The sequence below is a fragment of the Echinops telfairi genome, unplaced genomic scaffold (assembly GCF_000313985.2).
Source record: "Echinops telfairi isolate 266 unplaced genomic scaffold, ASM31398v2 ScPeMD7_21;HRSCAF=78, whole genome shotgun sequence".
Lineage (NCBI taxonomy): Eukaryota > Metazoa > Chordata > Mammalia > Afrosoricida > Tenrecidae > Echinops > Echinops telfairi.
This window is the reverse complement of record NW_022103918.1, coordinates 4961629-4974371: the sequence shown is the minus strand read 5'-3', so window position 1 is coordinate 4974371 and position 12743 is coordinate 4961629. Positions and strand designations below refer to the sequence as shown.

Here is a 12743-nt window from a genome sequence, read left to right as displayed (position 1 = left end):
ACATATGATTGGCCGGAGTAGCAAGCTTACTGGTAGGACCATGGGAACTGAGGACAATGACAATTCATTTTTGTAATGATCTGTATAAATTGCTATTGCCCATGAATGTCAGGGGAAAAATAAAAAGCCACATGGTTTGGGCCCCTTTTCCAGCTCTATGGCTTCATCTCCTTGCTAATCCACACATATCTGCTTTGTTTCATACTAGCTAATTGAATAGCTTAAGTGACAATGACTACAATTAAACAATACTTAAGAATTGTTGGTTCTTCCATTTAGCATGACATTAATAAAGCATAACTTTCATTTCTGGTATTGATAATTAATATGGGCCATTATTTTCACTGGGTTTGGAAATATTTATAAATATAATTATATTTTAATATTCACCTGGCTATTGATATGCTTTTCTTAAGTCATTTATAAATTAAAAACTATGTTATAATGTATTTAAAATTTCTAAGATCCTTGAAAGAATGTACAGTTTCACAAATTTGTTAATGATGGGGAACACTTGCATTGTTTTGAATGGGTAGTATTTATATTATTGTTATTGTTGTTTTTAGGTGTCTGTGGATCAGTTCTGACTCAAAGCAACCTTATGCACAACAGAACAAAACATTTCTTGGTCCTTTTTAAAAAAAAATCTTTTTATTGAGGGTTCTTACAGCTCTGACAACATTCCATACATCAATTATATTTGTACATATGTTGCCATCATCATTTCCAAAACATTTTCTACTTGAGCCCTTGTGTGACACTTGTTAGTCAACTTCAGAATTAAGAGTGTAAGGGTGGAGTCTAGCTTGTCAATCAGATCATAGCCAATGAGGCCTCTCTCTATGTGAGCATTGCTTTCCCATAAGAATTCTGGGAATTACGGTATTTCCTCCGTGGAGGTGTGAGACTCTCTGCTCACACCCTGGGAGACATAGCAGCTGACAAGACATGTGGACCCACCCTGATGCAGCCCTGGAAGCTGGAGAAGCCATGCGGAGACCCCTGCCAGCATGGTAGGAAATACCTACCATGAGGTATTTCCAATGTCACTAGATCCAAAGACTTTCTACCCATTGACCTGTGATCTTCTACATTCGGTGTCATTGCATGTGTTTCATGGGTCTGAAGAGGACTTTATAGGACTTATGGACTTGATCTGGACTGGGCTGAGATGTTTTCTCAATGTTCAATTCCTCTTGTATATAAACCTCTTTCTTATACACATATGTGTGTCCATGGATTTGTTTCTCTAGTCTACCCAGACTATCACACCTTGGTATAAGCTCCTCTTTTTCCCCATCCTTCCTCCAACCTCCCACTCTCCTGAATCCTTGATCATAACATATAATAATAACAATATATTGTTATTATTATTTCATATCTTACACTATCTGTTGTCTTTCTTCACCCACATTACTGTTATTCATCCCCTTTGGGTGGGTGAGGATATATATCCAACCTGTGTTGGGTTCCCCCTTTCTCTCCATTCCCCCTCCCTGACCATCTCCCACCCTCACGATATCGTTACTCCCACTACTGCTCCTGAGGGGTTTTTATGTCTTGAGTTCCATGTGTTGAGAACTCTTATCTGTACCAATGTGTATTCTCTGTTCTAGTCAGATTTGTAAGGTAGAACTGGGCCAAGGTAATGGAGGGAGGAAGCATTCAGGAATTAGAGGAATGATATATGTTTCATTGATGCTGTACTGCACCTTGATTGAATCATCCCTTCCTTATTACCCTTCTGTGGGGAGAGATCCAACAGTCTACAGATACGTTTTGGGTCCCCACTCCAACCCCTCTCGTTCACATCAATATCATTGTTTGTTTTGGATCTTTTGATACCTGATCCCATCGACACCTCACAATCACACAGGCTGCTGTGATTCTTCCAAGTGGGCTTATTTGCTTCCCTCCTGGATTGCTGCTTGTTTAACTTCAAGCCTTTAAGACCCCAGACACCGTATCTTTTGATAGCTGGGCATCATCTGCTCCCTTCACCACATTTACTTAGGCACCCATTTGTCTTTGGAGATTGTCTCAAGAAGGTGAGTATCAAAGAGTGCCCGGTTACTAGTACAAAGTGTTCATGTTTTAAGGGCGGCCTTGAGTAAAACTCCTAAGTTCATCTGCTATCTGTATACTATATAATATAAATATATGTACATTGGTGTCTATTTTTGTCATCCTCAAAATTATTCTTAAGCTTGAGCACATTGTTACAGTCACTCTGTCAATCCATTTTGTCAAAAGCTTTCCTCTTTTTATCTTCCCTTCTATTTTGTCAAACATGATGTCTTTTTTCCAGGGACTGGTCTCTCCTGATAACATGTCCAAAGCATGAGATGAAGTCACCATCCTTGCCTCTAAGGAGCATCCAGGAAGGACTTGCTCATCATAACTTGAATTGAACGAACTCACAAAAATATTCGAGCCTTGAGTTGCAATATTTAGTGGTTCTATGGATAAAATGGAGCCCTGGTGGCAAAGTGATTATGTGCTTTCCTGTGATCTGCACGGTCAACAGTTTGGAATTACCAATCTGCTCCTTAAGAGAAAGAAGTGGCTTTCTACTTCCATAAATATTTACAGTCTCAGAAACCAACAGGAGCAGTTGTACCTTATATTACAGGGTCCCTATGACTTGGCATTAACTCAATAGCAATGAGTTTTTCTGTATGTGTTTTTGATTTCTGATGGGAAAAATATTGAATGTGCAGGAAATATCAAAAGAAGATTGAAAGAATCGAGTCACTGTGTTAACATTCTGCCATTTCAAGAGGTAGCATATGAGCAAGGACCAACTGTGCTGAAGGAGGAAGTTCAAACTGCACTTAAAGCATTAGCCAAAAACACAGCTCCGGGAATTGATGGAATAGTGATTGAAATGTTTCACCAAGCTGATGAAGCACTGGAATCACCCACTGATCTATGCCAAGGAATTTGGAAGACAGCTACTTGGCCAACTTACTGGAATAGGCCTATAATTGTACCTATTCCATACAAAGGTGACCCAACAGAATGCTCAAATTATATAACAATATCATTGATATGACATGCAAATAAAATGTTGCTGAAGATCATCCAACAACGATTTTAACAGTACATTGACTAGGAGCTACCAGAGATTCAGGTTGGATTCAAAAGGGGATTTTTAAAAAGGGATCTCAGTAATATCATATGGATCTTGACTGAAAGCAGGGAATACCCGAAAGATATTTACTTGTGTTTTCTTGACCATTCCAAGGTATTTGACTGTATAGATCATAACATCTTATGGGTAATCTTGAGAAGAATCAGAATTCCAGAACACTTCATTGTGCTCATACTGTATTTGTACATTGATCAAGACATCTGGCTTTTGACAAAGGCCAAAGGCCAAAGGCCCAATAAGCATTAAATTGGAAGCAGATGCTCTCTTCAATAGATGATGATGGGGAAACTGGAGATCTATAGAAGAGTGGAAAAAGAATGAAATGAGATCCATATCTCACCCCATGCACAGAAACAGGCTCCAGGTGGATCAGCGACCTAAATGTAAAACACGAAGCAATCAGGATCATCCATGAGAAAGTTGGCACAAATCTAAGTGCCCACATTCAGGGAATGCATGGGCTATCAGAGATAACAAAGGAAACATAGTCCATGGAAGACAAAATAGATGAGTGGGACCCATTAAAAATAAAACACTATGTACATTGAAAGACTTCATTAAAAGAATATAAAGAGAGCCCACAGATTGGGAAAAGATATTTAATAATGATATAATGAACAAAGGATTAAGTACTAGAATCTACAGCATATTACAAGCCTACAACAAGGAACAAACTGACAATCCTTTGAGAAGGTAGGCAAAGGACCTGACCTGATGATTCACAAAGGATGTCCTTCGGATGGCTAATAAACATATGAGGAAATGTTACTGTTCACCAGCTGTCCGGGAAATGCAATTCAAAACAACCATGAGATATCATCTAACACCCAGAACTGTAGCCCAATTAAAAAGAAAAATGAGAACAAGAAATGCTGGAGAGGATATGGTGAGATCAGAACTCTTATTCACTTCTGGCCTGTAAATACATAAAGCCACTTGGGAAGGCAATATGGAGATTCCTAAAACAGATGGCAATTGAAATACAATATGACCCAGCAATACCATTACTGTGCATATATCCAAAAGAAATAAGAAATAGATCATAAAGAGCTGTATGCTCCTCCATGTTCAGCGCAGCACAGTTCACAATAGCAAGAAGTTAGAAGCTGTCTAAATTCCCATTTGTAGAAGATTGGATTTAAAACACCTTGGCATATACACATGATAGAATACTATGCATCCCTAAACAATGGTGATGAAAACTCTGAAACACCTTGAGACATGAAGGGATCTGAAAGACATGATGCTGAGGGAAGTTAGTCAATCACAAAAGGGCAAATACTGTGTGAGTCCACTGCTGTAGGAATAAGCAGCAGAATGGGCACAAGCTCAGGTTTATAGGGGATCCAGTCTGCTGGCCAGGGGACCAGAGAGCCTGACCAGTGCCAATGAATCATACAACATGCACTCTACGTAAGTATTTTGAAGATCACTTTGCTGGGGGTCGCCTCATGTCAGCTGGGATCAAATGGTCAAGGGATGGGAAGTGGGTGCTGTCGACTGAATGGCTGCCATGTAAATCTATGATGAGTTCCCCCAGACAGGTAGACAACCTTATCAGAGGGATGAGGGATACTGATGGGAAAAATAAGTCAGGCGAGGCAGATAAAAAACAAACAAACAAAAACCCCCAAAATATAGATCCAGGAATGGGTTTGGGGCTCATACTAAATCCTAGTTCCAAATTAAGAACAATTAGTTCTTACATCATGGTCTGTTTGATACTTGCCCTCAAGAAGGGAACACAGAAGATATGGTTGGTATAGCAAAACGGGGAGAATTATACGGTCCCTGGCTATCCAATAAAGTATTGTCTAGGGCAGCGGTTCTCAACCTATGGGTTGCAACCCCTTTGGGGGTCGAGTGGGTCTTTCACAGGGGTTGCCCGATTTAAAACAGTTGCAAAATGACAGTTATGAAGTAGCAATGAAGATAATTTTATGGTTGGGGGGCCACCACAACATGAGGAACTGTATTAAAGGGTCGCGGCATTAGGAAGGTGGAGAACCGCTGGTCTAAGGTCTTAAAAGCTTGTCTCCAAAGAAGCAGCCATCTAAGTAAGATGCCAACTAAGTCCACATGGAAGAAGCACACCATCATGAGTCACTGAAGAACTGTAATTTATATAATCCAAAACTGAAGGAGGAATTAGTAGTAGAGCTTAAACTGTGAGAATCCAGTTTGCAGAAGGCTATGGACGACAGTGGGAGCCCAAGATCCATTTGTGGGAACTACAAAGGAAATAAGCTTCATGTGATCTCCCTCTGTCCAGAATAGAGGGATGGGAGGGACGTGGTTACTAAGCAGAGTGCATTGGAGAGATGAGCACAGAAGGTCAAAGGGGCAAACATGATGTGAACAGTTAAAACTTTGTCACGTGATTCCCCCTCTGAAGCACATTGGACCTGATCTGGTTTTCAACATTTTCTGTATTGTTTGTTCATGCTAGGGTTTACCTCAGAGGTGTTATGTCATTGGGGGTCACCTTCTTGAAGTTGTGCTATATGTTTTTTGGTATACAGAGGGGTACCCCACCAAAATGGAATTTTTTTCCAAAGCTATGTAATTTTTTTTACAAAACAACCTTATCACCTTCAAAGCACTCTCCATTACACTTAATACAGGTGTCAAATCTGCAATTTCATTCTTGGAAATATTTTTCAAACTCATCTGTTTGCTTGGCTGACAGTACCTCCCTCTTTTTCTTTTCACCTCTTTTTTTCATCAAATAACTCCTTTCATGTCCCTCTTCATTCACAGAAACAAAAAGAAGCTGCATCGAACAAGGTCAGGTGAGCAAAGTTCCTGGGGCAAGAGAGGCATGCTGTTTTTCACCAAAACTGGCAACTGAGATGGCTGCATGAGCAAGTGCATTGTCATAGTGGCAAAACAAGTCCCTCATCTGCCACAAAGCAAGTCTTTTTTGTCACACACTGTTATGCAACCTTTTCAGAACCTCTAAATAGAAAGCTTGATTTCTATTTAGATTTCTAGATTTCTGACCTAGTGGAATGAACCCCAAATGTACTATCCCCTTCACATTAAAAAAAAAAAAAAAAAGAGCATCGTCTTAATCTTTGATTTCACTTCATGAGCTCTTTTTGGGCAAAGTGATGAGGGTATCTTCCACTGACTTGATTGATATTTGCTTTTGGGGTTGCGAGAATAGCACCATGTCTCATCACCTAATGACCTTGGGAATAAAGCTTCAGAGCTGTTCTGTCAAAGCAAAGCATCTTTCAGTCAGTGCTCTTTTTGCTGGTCAGTAAGAACCGAAGGCCCACATTTCATAATGACCCTTCTCATTCCCAAATCTTCTGTTAAAATTTGCTGAAACAAGCTCCTAGATAACCTAGACAACTTTCCCATCTCTTCCACGGTCCATCGTCAGTCTTCAAGTGGAAGAATTTTGTTGACATTTACATCCAGAAAAGGGCTTGCCATCAATCGACATCTCACCTTTTTGAAACAAGAAAACCACTCATAGACTTGATTTCCCGCCCCCCATAGTGCTGTACTTGTAAACTGTGTTCAACATCACAACAGTTTTCTTGGCATTTTTCCTGAGCAGGAAACAAAATTGCATAGTTGTGCGATGTTCTCTTAACTTTGCCATCACACAAAAAAGAGGTTTGAGCAAAAATTCTTTTATGAAAAAATTCACTGTGACCAGAGAGAACTTTCCCAGGCAACGCCACTGGGTGCACTAACTCAGAGGGAGTTGCTGGATGTTCAACTAGGGGCAAAATGCGTACTACAAAAGCTCCGCTCAGCAGAGCTTTTTTTCCATTTTGAGGAGGGTACCCCTTCATATGACACCCAGGATTGATGAACCTATATGGACAGCAAGTAGAATAAGTGCTTCAAGGGTAGGTACAGGGGGTTGGGGGTGGAATGGGGTAAAAGGGAGATGGTGTGAAAGAGTCTAGGAATGAAAAGAATGTTTGGAAACTGATTGCAGTAACTATTGTACAATACTGATGACATGATTGATCTATGGAATGATATATGTATTAACTCCAAATAAATAATATATTTTTGAAAAGAACTTGCTGTGAAAGTAGAACACAGGAATACAACATGGTTTAAGATATGGGTGCATCAGGCTTGAATCCTTTCACCGTATTTATTTAATCTGTATGCCGAGCAAGTCAGCAGAGAAGCTGGATTATATAAAGAAGAATGTATCATCAGGATTGGAGGAAAGTTTATTAATAACCTGTGATATGCAGATAGCACAAACTTTCTTGTTGAAAGTGAGGAGGGCTTGAAGGATTTGGCGATGAAGATCAAGGATTACAACCTTCAGTAAGGATTACAACTCACATTAAGAACAAATTCTCACAACTGGACCAAAATTGTGATAAATGGAGTAAAGATTGCAGTTGAGAAGGATTTCCTCTTGCTTGGCTCCACAATCAATGCTATGGAAGCTGCAGTCAAGAGATCAAAAGATGCATTGCATTGGGCAAATCTGCTGGCCAAGACCTTTTTAGAGGATTGAAGAACATGGATGTTACTTTGAGGACTAAGATGCGCCATGGTGTCTTCAAATGTCTCATGTGCATGCAAAAGTAGAATGTCTGCAGCTGTCTCCTCTGATTTTAAGTCAATCTCCACCAGCAAATGAAGGTCTGGAAGCTTTATTCCCTCAGGCTTTACTCTGTCTGCATCATTATGCTCCGCTCTTAGAGAAGGCAGATCTTCTTCAGTCATATTGTCCCTTCTGACCTGAGGGGCTCATCTTCTGGCAAGATCTCCAGCTGTGTTCTGCTTCAATTCATGAGGTTTTCCGTATTTTGCAATGTTTCAGTGTTATCCAAAAGGTTGTCGGTGGCTCGTCCTCAGACATGGACAGCCTATTCCTTCTTTGTAGTATGTTCTTGGTCGGGAAGCTCTGCTAAAATCTGTTCACTTTGGGTGATCATGCTGTATTTGGAATCCCAATGACATAGCTTCTGGTTTCACAGCACCACACAAGCCACTGCAGTGTGACAAACTGATAGACAAGTAGTGGTATCTATTATTAATTTATCAAAAACGATAAATGAATTAGTTATGATAACTAACAATGACATATACAACAAAGTCATTGTTAATAACATTTGCATTGTCAAGTGACTAATGTCTAAAGGTATATTGTACTTTACACACAATTTGGGCCTTAAAATTTCTGTTAATGTTTGTTTTGTTTTTAGAAAAAATTGTTTATCTCATGGATTTTTAAAAATGCTTAATTAAAGTTAAAACTGTGTAAATTTTGGTCCATGTGTGAGAAAAATAATGTAAGTCATTTCTACTTTATAACCTATACTGACCTTGTCCTTTCCCTGTGGAAAGACATCTATAAACGATCATTTGCATATCCAGGCCCTCCTGCAGCCAAATGTTGTCCATCACTTGAATAATCTGCAGAACAAGCATATCTTGGCGAAGATCATCTCCTTCCTGTTAAAAAAAAAAAAAAGATAGATTGGGTTTCTCCCAGGATTTAATTAACAGCAAACAAACATGGTATATGTCCCTTATTTTCTTAGATACTTTGAGACCAGATTTACAGTGGTTAAAGTTGTTTTATTAGCACCAACAGCCAATTAGCCAGTAGGCACAGTATGCACTGGTTTATAATGAGTGAAGTAAACATAAGTTTAATTGGGTTACTTACTAATCTGTACTGCAGTGGTAGAATTGTTCACTACTGGTGAAATTGTTCACTACAAATAAGTAAACCAGCAACATTAAGACTTTGTGTACCTTGCTTTTGGGGCAATCTGTCCCTAATTAGCGCCAGACTACTTCTGCCTCTCACATAATATAAAAGAAAATGAGCACATTCTTTTAAATAATTACAGAAACTTTAGTCATCAGATTAAAAGTGCTGCTCGGAATGCCGTTCTCTGATCATAATTTTTCAATTTATTATCTATGCACAATGTTTTAGATGGAGTCTTATAGGGTGGGTAGCTGAAGATTTATCCAAATTTCTCATGGGCAGGAGAGATTCCACCCTAGGTGAAACATGACTCGGTCCACCATAAGCTCGGGCCGAGATGCAGTTAGAATACCAAGAGCTTCTTCACTGGGCCTGTCAATAGCAGAGACATGGCTCATCAGACTTTGAATCAGCCAGTTCTCTCATGAAGGCAGCTCAAAAGTTTTCTGAGACAACAGCCTTTGATAGTAATAAGAAATGATAAAGGAGCAATTTTCTAGCCCACGTGAAGGAAATGAACTATGTCCATAATAGAAGGATAGTTTTACATGTTTACAATAATAAGCAGTTTGGTTTTGAATGTTGTCCAGATTATATGCAGAAAATTCTGCCAAGACTGATCACCCCCGCCCCACCCTCCCACACCTAAAAGGCAATGTTACAGGACCACTATTGAGGTTACACAGGCCAAAGCGAAAGCAGGAATGTGCTAATCATTATCTCCCTAAATAGTGAGAATGGAGAGAAAAATCAAAATGCAAGCAAAACCATTTTGAACTCTGGTTGTGGATTTGGCTGAACACTGATTACATTGACTGGATGATTGGCAAACCTTAGTATTTGCTTACAGCTTTCTCTTTAGCCTCTCTTTCCTGTAACTGGTATTCTTTTCCTCTATTTTCTCAAGATTTTCAAGATGAGAAACTGAAATGACCCAGATAAATTTGATTCTCATTCACAACACCCTCAGCCACTCAAAGGCGATGGTACAATTTCATTGATTGAAACATATCCTTTAAAGCCTTGCCCTGAAGGTTCACTGGCTTTAAGCCAGTAATGTTTGATTTATTGCCAATCATATTTGGTATGTACTGTAGTGCTACAAAATGACAGAATATACAGTAATTGGGAAATCTTTGTGTTACTACCGGAAAATAGCTACAAGAATTTCCTCTTGTGAGTAATAAACCAATTGCCATGCCCAGGGGATTGATTGTTCGCAGAGAACGTCTGTACCTTAAAAATAATGCTGATTTTCTTGCCCATTGGATTAGCATTGGTGAATGTGATCTTCAGTGGCCATGTATTAGATGTAAAATACGAACAAGCCTGCAGGCAGAGAACACGAGAACAATCGTGACGAGTAAAGCAAAAGGAGCGCCTTCCCTGAAAGCATGGTCCCCAGCAATATCTGTTAAAGGAGTAAATATAATGCACATGACTAATTTTCATATTCTGCAATAGAAAAAACATGCCTGTGTTTATAATTTTTAAACACCAATTTATTTATTTATAGAAAACATTTCCTTTGAAATCAAGCTTTCAGCAGGCTTTAAATCTCCAACTTGATTTTTTTTCTTCACTGAACATTGATGATATGCTTGAAGTTTAAATACCTAAGTAGTATGTATTGGGCTTATGCTAGTTTGTTAATAGCTAAAAGCTAAAATCTCTGTTTTAAAAAAAATATATAGTTCCCTTTAATTATTTCTTGCCTGCAGCAGACTTTATGGAAGCATGAATATAGAACTAAGAAAGACTCAAGTAATATAATACCTTTTATAGTGCTGGAAACGGTTTAGTTGCTTTGAAAAAAAATCAGTAGATTTCTCCTTCCCTTCTTGTTAATCAATATTTTCTTCTTTGTAGAAATAACAGCACAACCCATATTTCCTCTCCTAGTTTCTCTCTGCATTTCCGTTTTCACGGTAGGTTGTTGGCTACTTTCCATTGCTGCTTATTTTGTTTCCACATTCTTAAAATTGTTAAGTGTCTAACGGCTGTCCTGAGGCTATCGGGGTGTTCAGCTTGATAATGAAGAGATAAATCAATACTAACAGTGGGAAATACCTTGATGTTTTCAATTTATCAACTTAGTAAAATATAATCTTAATGTATATTGAAGGTTCAGTTTGAATATCATTATTTTTGAGAAATCCGAAATCAGTAGTAGCTGAGAGGAAAGGAAATATTCTTAACTTACCTATCAACATAATTCTAAACTAATCTCTAAACCAACACAAACCCTGGCTGAGGAAATCAATTTGAGATTTTGTAGTAATGACTGAAGCTCCTTGTTTAGTAATGAACTCCGGTTGTAAAAAATCCGTTAATCAGGGATCGTGTCACCTTCTGTCATGGATATTGAACTAGGAAATCCTGCATTAGGCAAGAAATGAATCTGTAGCAGTAGTTGTCACAATCTGCTCACTCAAATTTTGGAGGACTTGTTCAGGTACCACAGGTTCAGAGACGAGACCATGAGTGAAAGGAGATTGGAAGGAGAGGCTTAGTACTTTTTTCTTAATCCCAAACCACTCTGCTTCCGTTGTTTTATATTTAGGGTGTTTTATTTCACATACAAAGTATTGTTTGAGAGTCCAGTACAAAAATTATACATATAGATGTATATCTTTAACCTACATGAGCAAGCGGTTATCTGTATTCCAACAGAGAGCGACATCGTGCTTGCCAGAGGATACAATACGTTAGCATGGAAGTAGATACGTATGTTATGTTCAAATCATTTATAAGGCAGTGTATACACAGTTAAATAGAGGAGCACTTCAAGGAGAACATCTGTAGGATATGAGCTGGCTTTTATAGCTTGTGATGGCATAGATGAACAGGAGGAATGTTTTCCAGTTAGGCTTTTGCTGTCCACATCGTAAGCCTTAACTCTGAAGAAGCCTTTGTGGTGCATTGGTTAAGCACTGGACGAAAAACCAAAAGTTGGTGGTTCAAACTCACCAGCTGCCCTGCTGGAAAATATGTATGGCAGTCTGAATATGTAAAAATTTCACCTTGGGGAGCCTGTGGGGTGCTTCTACTCAGTCCTATAAAGTCCTATGAGTTAGAATGGGCCCCAGAGCAAAGGAATTGTTTTTGCCAGCTTACTTGTCTTCAAACTCTAATCTAGACCCTTCTTCTCATTTTCCTTTCCCAATCTACCCAACCTGTTTGGATTAGAACAGTGAAAAATGAATCAAGAAGCTTGGAGAATGATTTTGCGTAAATCATCCAGTGAAAGGGCTGGGATAGAAAGAGGAAGAGATGATCTCTATCCGTGAGAAGCACACAATCTGATTATGAGTTGTATTACAAAGTTCTTAGGTTGCCACAAGGAAAGGCATTTCCTCTTTCATTACATCAGTTAGGTTTCTCCCCAGTAGGGGTCCTCTGTATGTCAGTGAGTTGGAACTCATGAATGAACCTTTATACATCCATTATATTTAGAAGGTTTCTCCTCATTAGGGTTACTTGGTGTTGAATGAGATGGGAGCTCTAACAATAGATCTTTCCACATTCACTTGTTCTCCTCTGAGTAGATTTAGTTAATCAGCAACGAGTTCCTTGGTCTACCTAATGGTGCTACCATACTCATACACATAGGAGTTCCTTCTAACATTGTTCATGAGATGTGAGCTCCAATTGGAAGCTTTGGCACATGTTGACCACACAGATAGAATGTCTCTTCAGACTTCCTAGATGTTCAGGATGAAAGGAGGACAGATGTAAAAGTTCCATACGTCCTCACACTTGTTTGTAGTATTTTGATTTTTTTTTAGAAATTTTAAAATTGTATTTTAAACTTTTGATTGTGCACTAGGTGAAAATTTACAGAGCAGATCTTCACTTTTATAATTAATAATTTAT

The 12743-nt window shown here is 38.8% G+C and overlaps 1 protein-coding gene across 3 annotated transcripts in view; it reads right to left on the bottom strand.

The window, feature by feature from the left end:
* The window catches only part of PIK3C2G (phosphatidylinositol-4-phosphate 3-kinase catalytic subunit type 2 gamma), a 471530-nt gene that overhangs the window by 150111 nt on the left and 308676 nt on the right, over nucleotides 1-12743 (bottom strand). For all 3 annotated transcript variants that reach the window (XM_045288491.1, XM_045288490.1, XM_045288492.1), the window contains 2 exons: nucleotides 10104-10196; nucleotides 8473-8602 (listed from right to left, as the gene is read on the bottom strand). In XM_045288491.1, the coding sequence (XP_045144426.1) occupies nucleotides 8473-8602; nucleotides 10104-10196 (223 nt within the window). The remainder of the gene's footprint in view (nucleotides 1-8472; nucleotides 8603-10103; nucleotides 10197-12743) is intronic.